The sequence below is a fragment of the Mus caroli genome, chromosome 4 (genome assembly GCF_900094665.2).
Source record: "Mus caroli chromosome 4, CAROLI_EIJ_v1.1, whole genome shotgun sequence".
In the NCBI taxonomy this organism is placed as follows: Eukaryota; Metazoa; Chordata; class Mammalia; order Rodentia; family Muridae; genus Mus; species Mus caroli.
The window spans coordinates 67600396-67614030 of record NC_034573.1 but is presented as its reverse complement, the minus strand read 5'-3'; the positions used below and the strand labels follow the sequence as shown (position 1 = coordinate 67614030).

At 37.2% G+C, this 13635-nt stretch overlaps 1 protein-coding gene across 3 annotated transcripts in view; it reads right to left on the bottom strand.

The window, feature by feature from the left end:
• LOC110292899 (lysine-specific demethylase 4C) overlaps positions 1-13635 on the bottom strand; it is a 159690-nt gene that overhangs the window by 20418 nt on the left and 125637 nt on the right. For all 3 annotated transcript variants that reach the window (XM_021160558.1, XM_029475965.1, XM_029475966.1), the window contains 2 exons: positions 11401-11586; positions 7549-7719 (listed from right to left, as the gene is read on the bottom strand). In XM_021160558.1, coding sequence (XP_021016217.1) covers positions 7549-7719; positions 11401-11586 — 357 coding nt within the window. The remainder of the gene's footprint in view (positions 1-7548; positions 7720-11400; positions 11587-13635) is intronic.

Below are 13635 nucleotides of genomic sequence, written 5' to 3'. Positions count from 1 at the left end.
GAGAATTCCTCAAGGCCAAGTGGTTTGTTGGTTTGCACTTCTCCTTCAGCCATATGTCAAGAGTATACACAGGGCTGAGAAAAGAACAGAAAATCCTGATATGGAGATTATTATTTTAAAAAGTATTTCAGCATTAGCATGAGGTCTGTTTATGAGAGAAGGCAATCTTTATGGTATCAGAAATAATGAGCCTTGACATCTGGTAGCTTTGAATGCATAAGTAATTGTTTCTTTAGGAAGTTTTTTTCTTGGTTCCTCTAAAGTTAGATACCATTAAAAAAGCAGAAAAGCCAATAACTAAAAACAAGAGTGGGGGGCCTGAAGAGATGGCTCAGTGGTTAAGAGCACTGGCTACTCTTCCGAAAGTCCTGAGTTCAAATCCCAGCAACCACATGGTGGCTCACAACCACCCGTAATGAGATCTGATGCCCTCTTCTGGAGTGTCTAAAGACAACTACAATGTACTTACATATAATAATAAATACATCTTTAAAAAAAAAACAAACAAAAAACTCCACAAGACTGGTACTGGGGAACCAGCCTGTTTTAAGGGGCTGTGGGAATAGGGCCAGGCAGCAGCAGGTACAGTGAGGTAGGTCTGGGGGTTGCCCTCTGCAGTACTGGGGGAAACTCTCTACATCTATTGAGCTTGAGAGTATGGAGGAAACAGAATTGCCTTCTCGGAGACAGATTACCTTCCTTCTCTGTCTGTCAAGTTCCAATATTGGCGGGAGGGAAAGTCAAAACTCTCTAGAAAAGGTGATCATTGGGCTTTACAATAACATACTAAATATATCCTCAGGGCCTGGCACTGACCATTAGGGAAACAGGTTTTAAACAACAACAACAACAACAACAAGCAAAAAAAAAAAAACCACCCAACTTTTTCCTAATTCTTTCGCTAAAGGGATTCAGATCTAGTTTGGTACTCAAACATACATCAGAATAACATAAGGAAATATGCAATCACAGTGATGGATGGGGACTGGGAACTCACTATCCATGACTCAGCCTTCTATAACTACAACCATGTACAAAGGTACACCGATTATCAAATATACTGGGGCAGAAAAGAAACTCCCAGTTTAATTTCAAGCACAAAGATTATGGAACAAAGAAAACATATTAAAGACTGCAAGACAGAAAGACTAAATCTATTATATAGGAGAGTATATCAGAATAGCTGATTTCTCAATGGAAATATTCGAGAAGTTGGGGAGGGGCAAACAATGCTAGACCAGTTAGGCAAATGTGGACTAAGAAAACACAAAACATTAGAAAATAAACAAAAATGACAGGACTTATAACATACCTTTCAAAAAAAAAAAAAAAACCCTGAATGTAAATGGTCTTAATTATTCAATCAAAAGATGAGAATGGCAAACTGAATTAGAAAACAGCACTCTTCTTTTTCCTGCTTCAAAGAAATACACTTCCTCATCAGAGGAAGATACCACATTAAGGTAAATCGATGGAAAAGGCTATTCTTAAACAAAAAAAAAAAAAAAAAATTGGACTAGGAAATAACAAATATGGCCAGTCTAATACCTGACAAAATAGGCTTTAAATTAAAACTAGTTAGAAGGGACTAAAAATGTCACTTTATACTGATCAGAGAACATTAAGAAGACATTACAATTTTAATATGCATGCAGTGAAGAGGGAGTGTGAATTTGTGTATGAACTTAACAGAGAACAGAGAGAATATAACAAAAGTAATATAAAAGCACAGAGGGAAAATATTTTATTTGAAATAGGCTAAGAAGGGATGAGTGTTGGGGCATGTAGAGTTGGAGGTAGGTAATCAGATTTTAAAAATATAAAAAAGTCATATGAACAACTTCTATTTGTAAAGTAGTTAAAAATACAATAATAAAAGCTGTATGGATGGATAATCCCTCTCCTAGAAGCCATAAGTTTGTTAAATGAAAATCCCTATACCAAGTATAGGATACATCTCTATAAGTTGTTGGTCAAAGAGGCCCCTGGAGGTCCCTCAAACAACACAGGATATCTCATTCCTCTTACTTGCCCACTAGAACTTAATGGGAAAAGTCTATTGCTGAGCTATACTTTAGCTGCAGGACATGAAGAAATGAAACTAGAGCTGAGCTGGATGCTTTCTTGATGTTCAACTAGCTTTCATGGTACCTGGAAGATGCTATGCAGGGTTCAGAGGAAAAAAGTCATCCATTGTCTTAACCAGCTATTTGCCAGTGTGTAACAATATCACCCTACCAGCACATTGTGCCCAATGATGCTACAGTGGCATGACTGTTATGGAGGTAAACAATTACATTCTGATAGGATTTAAGGCCTATTTTGTGGGAGAGAATTCATTCCTGTTACTGTAAATATGTAAAAGCCCATAGCTGGGTAAGTCACTGACTAAGGAAAGGAGAACAATACTAGTGTTTTGATAAAATGTATTGAAAGAAACAAATCTTCTTCCAAATATTTATACTTACAGATTAGTACTATCAGCTGCTTAGAAAAGCTTCTTGTTATCATGAATGCAATTAATGCAGAGACTTGGAACTGGTGAAAAGGCTGAGAATAAGTCAATGAGTTTAATAAGGGATATTCAGTGCTACATGGGATATCTACATAACCGCACCCTAGGCTCAGGTAACATTATAGAATAAAGGATGTAAACACACACACACACACACAGAGAGAGAGAGAGAGAGAGAGAGGGAGAGGGAGAGGGAGAGAGAGAGAGAATGCTGTAAAATTGTAAAATGATGTTTCCTGAAAAGGCTGTTGCTGGTGTAGTCATGAAATCACAGATTCTTAGGTAACCTCCACAAGAGGTTAAATTGAACCTGTCAACATCCCATGGACTGGGGAGGGATTCATGGGACCACGCCCTCTCTAAGAAGATATTTGCAGCTAAAATAAACTATGGAGGAGGAGTCCTTTTTTGTTTTAAGTTAGACATGTTCCAGCTCCAGTAAGTTACCTCACATGTATCATAGGAAACAAAACCTAATGAAACTCAATAGGCCTCTGTCACTCTCCCCTCCCCTCTCTCTCACACACACACACACACACACACACACACATACACACACACTCACACTCACTCACAAGAAGGCACAGAAATAGAAAGAGACTGGAAGAAAAAACTTATAGCAGGAATGAAAAGAGGACATGAAAGGGCATTACTGGATGTATATATTAAAAAAAATTATATGACTGAAACTTAATTAGGAATACAAATAAAATATTTGATAAAGTAATCTGAAATGATCTAGGTAGGAAAAACCGAGGAAAAAGTAAAGAATAAAATTTATATATATATATATATATACATATATATATATATGTAACCTTTTATCTGATTATAAACAGAAAACATTCATATGGAAACCATAAAATGAAAGTCATAATCACCCATGACTGATAACAATCTTCAGATAAAAGTAATAATATTTTGGTGTATTTGCTTTGAGGGCCTTTCCTTTACCTATTTATACATAACTGACACCACACTATACATATACAAGCTGTGAGTTTTTATAATGGTCTCTATATGCTGCAAAAAGGAGTTTTTTGATAAAAGGTAAGAGTTACACTAATGTCTGGGTAGAAGGATAAGTCTTTAGCATAAATTAGGAATTATACTGGTTTTGGAAAGTGAGAATAATAGTGTCTCCTCTAGGAGTTATGACCTTACCAGCCATAAGTAGTTGGCTGGGTCCAGTACAAGACACGAATTCCTTCCCATTGAGTGGCCCTAACTGTCATTACTGCACCCTTGGTACAACTTGATGGTATTCCTTGGCAGCTTGCAAAGCACCTCCTGAAACTATGAGAGCTAGTTTTCAGAGAGCAGGCATCCTGATCAGTTTCAGCTCAATTCCTCTGTCTCATGCTCAAAGTGTGCATGGTGTCTATATAATAGACTCTTCAAGTTCTAAATGAAAATCAAGAGCAGTGGCAATAGCTTTTATTATTTTGGTAATTTCTTCAACTTCTCTGAACAAAGACTAGATGTTCCCCATGACTGAAGCTGGAGTTTGGTAGCTAGTCTCTTACTCACGGAAGGGACATAACCACTCTAAGTAACATTACTTTATCTGTCTATTTATCTAATGCAGCATGTAATGTTTATTTTAATTTAAATATAATATTTTTAAACAACTCCTGTTTCATTGATGGGCTCCTGTGATCAAATTTCTAGGCAGTCAATTTTCGCTTTGTGGTGCATGGTGTATATTATTTGCCTATCCAAGAAGATCCAGTGACTCTTAGGCCCCTTCATCCCTTGAAATGAACTCCAAGTGAAGAAAGAAGCAAGTAAATATCACTCTGGAGCCAACACAGGCATCAAGAGGATCCCAGGCTTTGGTATATGCTAAAGGGGGCCAAGGATCCCCACGCTTATAAATTTCTTTTAGATGGGCATTTTTAATTTCTGTTAAAATAATGCACAACAAAAATTCATCAAGAGTATGTTTAAGAAACTGACAGATGCAAGCATGTAGCAATATATCATTTATTATTTCCTTCAACAGCTAAACAATTCATTCTGAGGCTAAGTTGGCTGATACACACTTTGTATAGTTGCTCTGTTCCGTGAGAATTTTTTGGACATTTTTCTACCACAGAATTAAGTACCTAGGTAGAGAAATTTCCTGCTGCTATACATATTCTCTAGAAACAAAATTCCAATCCCTTTATGACTGCAAAATTTATTTTCAAATATAGAGTTTTTGCATTAGAGAACTCTTGTCTAATGAATTAATAAAGCGAGCTGAACACTGAATCTTTAAATAGGGGACTATTGTAATTCAGCCTACCAAGATGCTAGAAGCTGCAAAGTTTGCAGATGTGCAGTGAGCAGGCTAGACATATAGAGAAGCTGACGAGCTGATGGGTTCTAAATGCAGAAGATCCATGTCTGCCGAGGAACACAGAGCAGACAGCAACGATTCTACTTAACTTGGGAGAAGTCAGATTGTTCCATGTAGGTCCACCACTAGAGGACTACCAATAAGGGCTAACCAAAGAATAGAGGGCAATCTATTTTATTCAATGAATTTAAATGTAAAATTCATCTAGAAAAAATGAAAAGGTTTGGCCAAAAAAATCTGTGCAGTCAAGTGGACATAAAATTAACCATAATAGTCTTGCACTGTGACATTAAGTGTGTAAATTTCACTCTCTACCTGTGGGAGCAGTGGCAAGTGTCGTTTCCTTTTCTGCTAGGCAGATTTGTGTGGGTCACTGTGGTGATCTCTGAGAGCAGTACAGACACACAGCTTCAGATATACTCCAGTAATCCATTGGTCTTCATTGGGAAAAATTCCAAGATTTTCAATGTGTTTAAATTCATTTGATTTAAAATCTTTTAAACATAGTTTGGTTTCCCTTTATGTCATCCTATTTTTTAACTATTTTGAGTACTTTAGTTTTGCTTATTTTCTGTACATGTGTATATGTATATGTATATATGTGAGAGTGTATTGGGGTGGAGAAGTGAGTGCATCCCATGGTGTGAATGTGGAAGTCAGAAGACAACAGGTAGGAACTGGCTGTCTCCTTCATCATGTGGGCCCAGGGAATGGAATTAATTTAATGAGGTTTGGGAGCAAGAACCTTTACTGGCTGAGAAATATCCCTGACCCAGTTAAGAATACAGAAATGTGCCCTTCCACATGGCCCTTGCTGCTGAGGCAGACTCCTAGTTGCTCCCATGAAGACTTCATATCCTGATACATCCTAGAGGACCTGCAGCATGTAGGGCAGTTAGACCCACTGCGCTCAGAGCAGTTGAGGATCCTCTGCACTCAGCTGGACAACAGCTTGACTGTTCCACAGAAGACCCAACAGTCTGAAGGCCTCCCAGGAGATCTACTGCAGCCAGGGCAACAGATCAGCAGCTTCTCTGCCCCTGTGAAGAGCCCCCAGTAGGAAGGCTCCACAGATGGTCTGATACAGCCAGGGCCGCAAGCCTACCAGGAGACCTGAAGCAACCCAGGGACAAAAGAGGCAGACTCCATACAGTCACCCAGACCAACAAACATCTGGGATATCCAGATGGTGAAAGACAAGAGCAAGACCATAGGCAACAGAAGCCAAAATACGTGGGCAGCATCAGAACCCAGTTCTCACCCCACAGCAAGCCCTGAACACACATGAAAATTAGGAATCTGCCCTAAAATCTTATCTCATGAAGATAATAGAATCCTTTAAGGAGGATATCAATAATGCACTGAAAGAAATACAGGAAAGCACAGGTAAACAGGTGAAGGAATTAAATAAAGCGATCCAAGCCCTAAAAGTGGAAATAAAAACAACAAAGCAAATGCAAACGGAGGCAAATCTGGAAATGGAAAATCTAGGAAAGAGGTAAGGAATTACTGTTGTAATTATTACCGACAGAGTACAAGAGAAAGAAGAGAGAATCTCAGGTATAAAAGATATGGTAGGAGAGATTGAAACAGCTGTCAATTCAAAACATAAAAAAACTCCTAACCCAAAGCATCAAGGAAATTCAGGATACAATGAAAAGCCCAAATCTAAGGATAGCCGAAATGAAATTCCCAACTCAAAGGACCTGAAAATGTCTTCAATAAAATCATAGAAGAAAACTTCCCCAACATAAAGAAAGAGATGGACATAAAGGTACAAGAAGCATATAGAACACCAAATAAATGGGACCAGAAAAGAAAATCCTCTCGTCAGATAATTACCAAACACTAAATGCACAGAGCAAAGAAAGATTATTAAAAGCTGCAAGGGAAAAAGGTCAAGTAACGTAAAAAAAAAAAGGTAGACTTATTAGAATTACACCATATTTCTCAACATAGACTATGAAAGTCAAAAGAGCCTGGTCAGAGGTCATGCAGACTCTAAGAGAACATAAATGCCAGCCCAGGCTACTATATCACGCAAATCTCTCAATCAACATAGATGGAGAAACCAAAATATTCCAGGACAAAACCAAATCCAAACTGTATCTATCCAACCCAGCCCTACAAAGAATACTGGAAAGAAACTACAACACAAGGAAGATACCTGCACCAAAGAAAGGATATTTCACAACAAAGTCAAAAACAGAGAGCCCAAGCACATCAAGCCACCTACCAAACAAACAAACAAAAACAAAATCATATCTGAAACCAGCAATCATCTCTCTTTTATATCTCTCAATATTAATGGACTCTCAACTCACCTATAAAAAGACAAAAGTTAACGGACTGGACTGAGCCCTGAGAGCCAGCAGAAAGAAAGTAAACAGGTAACCTCAGAAAATAGGAGGTTAGGGAGACCCCCACCCCCACCCCAATGCACAGAGACCTGGGAGTTGAGAGATTCATTCCCAGGACCAAAGGGAGTGATCCTATATGAAATGCCTGAAAGCAGGGAGAGGGAACTTATAGAGCCACCTCAAAGTCCTGTCCCATGTGAGAGTTCAGCAAGAAGGTACTCACCAGAGAAAAAGGTCAGAACTTACTTTTGGACTGCCTTACCTTTTTACAACTTAAACAAGTAAATTCCTGTTCTAAGGAATCAGATATTCAGGGGAAACATACTTACCACAATATCTTCAGGAAATGTGTCTCTGCTGAAGGAGCCATCATCAAACATGACCTCATAGAAGGTTTGAGATGTCACATCTATCACTCTGCAGCTGTAGTACCGAGTGTTTCGATGTTTTGTGATGACTGTCTGACCCACAGAAATGGCTTTCTCACAAGTTTTGGATTTCTGTGAGATGGAGAAAAAGGGAAAAAAAAGAGACATATATGAAAAAAAGGACAGAAAATAAAAAGTATTTACTTGGGAAGCAAAAATTGACCTTGTCAAACTTTAAATATTTTAAACTTAGTATTAAAGAATAATTTCAAATGTAAAGACTACAATTAGTACAAAAGTAGAGCATCTATCCTTTGACAGGTATCAAAATTCATCTATTAGTCAGTCGCTGCTTACTAACACATAATAACTAATGTCTTATGATGTGCTTTGTTGTCTGATATTTCGGTGTGAAATAGGATAGAAATTATGTTTCGTTTGTGTATAATTCTGCCTCTGTGGCTTGTCTTTGATACCTGAGCCCAACTCTTCAATTCTCTATGGTTTTCTTAAACAACTTTGAAGCAATGTACATCATGGTGTTCATCACCTAAATACTTCAACGTTTCCTTTCTAAGAATGAGATATTTTGTTATATAACCACAGCTCTAGATAGTAATCAACTAGAAGAAGGTGAACACTAGCATGACACTTTAATCTGTCACCTGGATTCGACTGACCTCATAATGACCTTAGTGCTTTCCTTTCCTCTCCCCCAAAATTCTGAAGAAAAGGATCCATTCTTCACTTCAGTTTTGTTTATCTGTCCCATCATTTTAGACTCATATAAATTCATTTCTATAGACCTTCTTTTAAAAAATGGTACTGATATTTTAGAAAGATAAAATTTCTCCTGCTTTTCAATAGATATCTGTGTAATTATTCCCCATGATTATAAACAGTATTGTTCCATACTATATTCTTTTCAGGATTCTTTCCATCTGAGGATACATGATGTCTGCATGTGTCTCAATGCTACTTTTGATTCTAAATCAAAGAGTGACCTAATTTCTCTATTTTTCTCTTATATTAATATACAATATATGGGACATTTTCTTACTATGGAGAAACATCATAATCCTTATACAAGTCTGGTTAGATTTAACATCCAATAATGAATCTCACTTATTCTTTATGATGATGGTGGCACATGCTGATCATCCTGCTCATTTGATCAAGTTAAGTCCACGAGGCAGATTAAAGTGTCAGTGTTCATCTTCTTGAAGGATTACTGTCTGGAGCTGTGATTATATAAAAAAAATCTCATTCTTAGAAAATTTACTAGATATCACTTGGTATTTGATATGGGCATCTCCTATGTTCTCTTGCATCTACTTACTTACCTACCTACCAAACCTATCAGCATGAGCTGATTAATCCCTTATCCCTAATTGTATATAAGTCCTATTGTATTTTATTAATTGTTGCTCACATCATCTCACATTTGCCCAACATAATCTTTAAATGTATATATGTATCTTCTATCTATCTATCTATCTATCTATCTATCTATCTATCTATCTATCAGCAGTTCTCTGCTATATGTCCTGAAAAGTTTTACATCTTCTCTGTAATTAGCGATTATGGTTCATTTCAGAGGTGAATAGCTCTTTACGATTTCAGAAAATGGGGATGCAGGTACTTTTTTCAAGACTTGTGCGTGTCCGAACATGCACAATACTATGTAAGATGTTATACCAATGCTACTTGTTATTTCTTTTATATCCTTATCTATGTTGATGTACTGTCAAGATAAGATTAAAGCAGCAATTGCACTGAAGTCTAATTGAAGAATAGGTAAGTAGGAGCTACCAGGACTATACTTCAAAAACCTAGAGCTACCTGCAGAGGGTCAGGAGCAATTAATTTCAAAACCTACAACTTTATTTATTTGTTATTTGTTTGTAATGTTTCATAAGGAAATGGCCATATAATATTTAAGGTATATGATATATTCCTTTATAAACATATCGCACATAGTTTCTAAATTACCTGACAGGTCTTGTTTTCTTTTTCATCTTTTGTAAATGGTTAGCAGCCTAAGCCTGACTAAGCCACACACCAGAGTGAAGAGGAGGCAGAGTCCCTAGAGCTCTTAAATCCAATTTCAATAGAATCACTTATAGCCACAGGGCACTGCAGTATTAAAATGGGATCTATGGTCCTAAGCATACTGTTAGGTCTATTTAAGTTTGGAGTTAAGGGTTCAACAAGTACTAGAGCATATAGGTTGAACAATCAGTCACCTGTCATTTATGATTACAACAGATTGTGCATGGAATTAAGTGCCTCTGAAATTAGGTTTATTATTTTTAAAACAAGAAAATACTTATATTACTCATATAAGATTGCAGCACCAGCAATCGTAGAAGTAAAAAAATTTTAGTATACATTTTCACTTTTTCATAGCTATCAGTTTTTATTGGCAGATTCTAAGCATGAACACTGATCACTATGGCTCTAGGGGTCAGAATCTTATTATATTACAAAATACATCCAGAATCACTTAATGGGGTAACATTATTGACTTCTCGCTGTAAATGGCAAAGTGCCACAGTAATGTATATATTATTACTAATTTTTTAGTTTGGTAATGTGTGGTTGTTACTGAATACAATCTTTTTGGTTAAAGGACATCAACTAACTAAGAAAAGGCATGGATGTCTCCTATGCAACCTGTAATTTCACATAATGGAAAATAACTTTAAAATAAAGAGCTCATAACAGCAGTTCGTCCATTTGAACATTCTCACACATCCACACAATCGCTAGCTACAAATGTCAGCTATCTCTAAAGACGCAAGTAAACACTGATGGAATCATCACAAAAGGTTTCTGTGTGGGTAAAATATTTTCACAAGTCAATGTGGACAATTTTGGCACCTGCTCAAAAAAGATCATTAGTGGGTCCATATGACAAAGATATATTTTTTACATGTGTGAAGTTGTCAAATAATAGAAGTCATTCCATTAAAAAAAAAAAGAGTAGAGGAGAAAAATATTAATAATATTAATAGAGACAGGAAGAGCATGTAAGGATACAAATCCCTATATTGCCCTAATCCTTTTAAGCTTTTAAGTCAAGGGAATGATTTCATTAAACAAGGAAAAGTTAAGTAAATTACAGTTTAAATTCATGTTATCTGCGTACAAATTCTATTTTTTTAGAGGAACTTCAGTCTTAAGTAATATGAATGAAGGGGGACAAATTATTTTTCCTTCCTATAATCTATGGTAATGTATTCTCCTCACGTTAAAAGTTATACACTTTCATAGTCATATTCCACTGATCTGCCAGGGCCTTCATGTTAGACCTCACTTATCCTGTGTTAGGTAGAAAGAAAGACAAGTTCCTGGCCATTTTTTTTTTTACAACGTTGTTGCTATTTCTTTCTTTCAGGAAAGATTTAAATATATGTGTATCGTTGCATACAGAATGCATTGCAGATTTTAGGAGCTACTTTTCACGTTGTTCTACTTGAAATGATCTTCTGACATGCTGAACACATGAACAGCACAATCTATATACAACTATTCAGATATCTGTACACAGATCCAAAAAAAAGAATGGATCCTAAGAGTTTGACTCATGTTTGTTTACATTCACTCATTCAACTTACTATAAATACTGTGTTTAATGCATACCAGAAACTGAAGGGATCTGAGCACCTATGTTTAAATAACTGTTCTCAATTCCTAGTCTTAATTATACTACAGTCTGGACATGTCAACACTCACAAGGTATTAGAGACCTGTGACAGGTCCCAGAAGGAATTCAAATAAAGTGTCAGCAAATGGGAGAGCAGATCTTACCGCATTTGAGTTCACTCTATGTCTGAAGCATGTGATGTTTACCACGTAAGGCCAGTCATCAGGCTCCATGAGCACTCCAGCAGCATGGGCACATGTAACATGGAATGAAGCTGGGCAGCGGCCATAAGAGCACTGGATGCAGGCTCCAGAAACCTTTTTAACACGGTGTCTACAGAAGATGCATTTCTGAAGGATTAAAACAGAGAATATAACATTCATTCATCAAAGAATAATATGAACAACACAAGTTCTGATTCTGGGGCCTTATCAGCAAGAACATAGGGAGAGAGTGCATACCATAGAACAAAAACAAGATCCTTACAATTTTAAAGCATTACTTTATAACTTATCTTGGTATTTTTAAAACTCACTGCTCTCCGTTTTGAAACAGCACAAAAAGAAAAGGAACTGTTAGAAATGACTACAGGTTCTGACCAGGCTTTAGGATTCTGACATTAGGAAGAGGCTAAGTTTGAGATGTCTTTTCCTTACTTGCTGCTCTTTCCTGACAAAGACTTACAGAGAACTTCTATCTGCCTTTAAACAAAGCCATGAGCTCAAGGATGGGAAGTGAGTCAATGTCTCCATGGAAGCTAACAGTGATGTTTGTTTGATATATCATCGTACTAAGTTTCCTGGGTTAGCTCTGAATTGGTTCTGTAGGCCAGGAAGACCTTGATATTGTGACTCTCCTATTTCAGCCAGAATAGTTTGTATTACAGGACTCTGCCACCCAGCTTGGCTCCCTAGAGTCTTAAGTGGCAACCTCATGCTCAAGTACAAAGGGAACTTAAGGATATAAGATTATAGGCATTTGAGAGCGGGAAAGTATAGAAAGACCAGGTAATTATTTTTGCAGACCACTGATGCCTTGAGAAAGAATGAGAAGGCAATGTCTGGGCAACAACTAATACAAGAGATTCAAGAAGTTAAATGGGGATTCTGACGGAAGCACCCCTGTGGATGCTTTAGAATAAGTTTACCAAAATGCTCACTTCCAGAAAACAACAAAAGTAGAAAACTCGGACACTGATATCATGGGATTATCACCTACATCATTCCTTACATTTTTCCAGGGAAGGAACCTGAAACTGCTGATTTTTTTCATTGAATTAAACATATTCCTTCAAATGAACTTTAGTCAAGTTTCATGACCTGCTTCTTCTAAATCTCAATAGACATAGTACATGCCTCAACAAAAAGACACTTGAGCATGAATCAGAGCCACCAGCAAGTCTATAAAGACCATTGAAAACTCTGACCATGCAGAGTAGGACCACTGCATTTATATTTTATGACATAAGTCTCAGTGGTGCTGAGGCTGGAGCTCCATATATCGGTCCTTAAGAACCTTTGGGTTGGAAGGCTACAAAATATAAAGCAGCAACAATTCTGAGGCACTTTTAATTCAAAGGAATTAAGGAAGTATAAGCTACTCCATCTGATGTTCAATGCCTAGAGAGGAAGATGCTCAGAAGAATGTTTTACAGAGTACTGTACTCTGTTGGGGAACTGGATTCTCATACTTCATTCTGAGGCACACACCATTGAGGGCACTAACAGATTGAGGAGGTAATGAGGCCTTCTAATGATTTACTTGAGCATACAGCTTGGCAAAGGACATCAAGAAATGATGACCTATGAAGTAGATGGAGGTTCAAAACACCTTGTCTTTTCCTATTTATATATTTTATGATTTGTTATATTATTATAATATTATATGATTTAGATAGATAGATAGATAGTTATTTTGCCAGTTTTTTAATCATTCTTTTTACTTCTGTAAATATCAAGGTAATTTTAAAACAGGCATAAATATCTTTAAAAATAAAATTACTGTTTCCTGGTATTCCATATAACATCTCAGAGCAGGACAATACTGTGTATCTTGCTCCAGGGCCCAGCCTGAGGGATCTGCCTCCTCTTCCCTTTCTTTCACATACCCAGTCCCCAAATCTAGTCCTAGTTGCCCATCCACTGCCTGTCTAATCTGTGCTTGCACTGGCCACAACCTATATAAGCTCTGAACTGGGGAACATCCTATATGATAGAGCCCCAGGTACCATCTGACTCCATCCCTTTTGAATGTCATGCAACCTTTCAGTGTAAGGAGCCGTCCTCACACTCGCCATTACAAGATGGTTCTGATAGCACTGACACCCGTGTTCTAAGTAGTAAACAAGCAAGCTGCGCATGTGCCGGGGTAGCTTTCCACGCCATGTGCTCTGCCTTTCC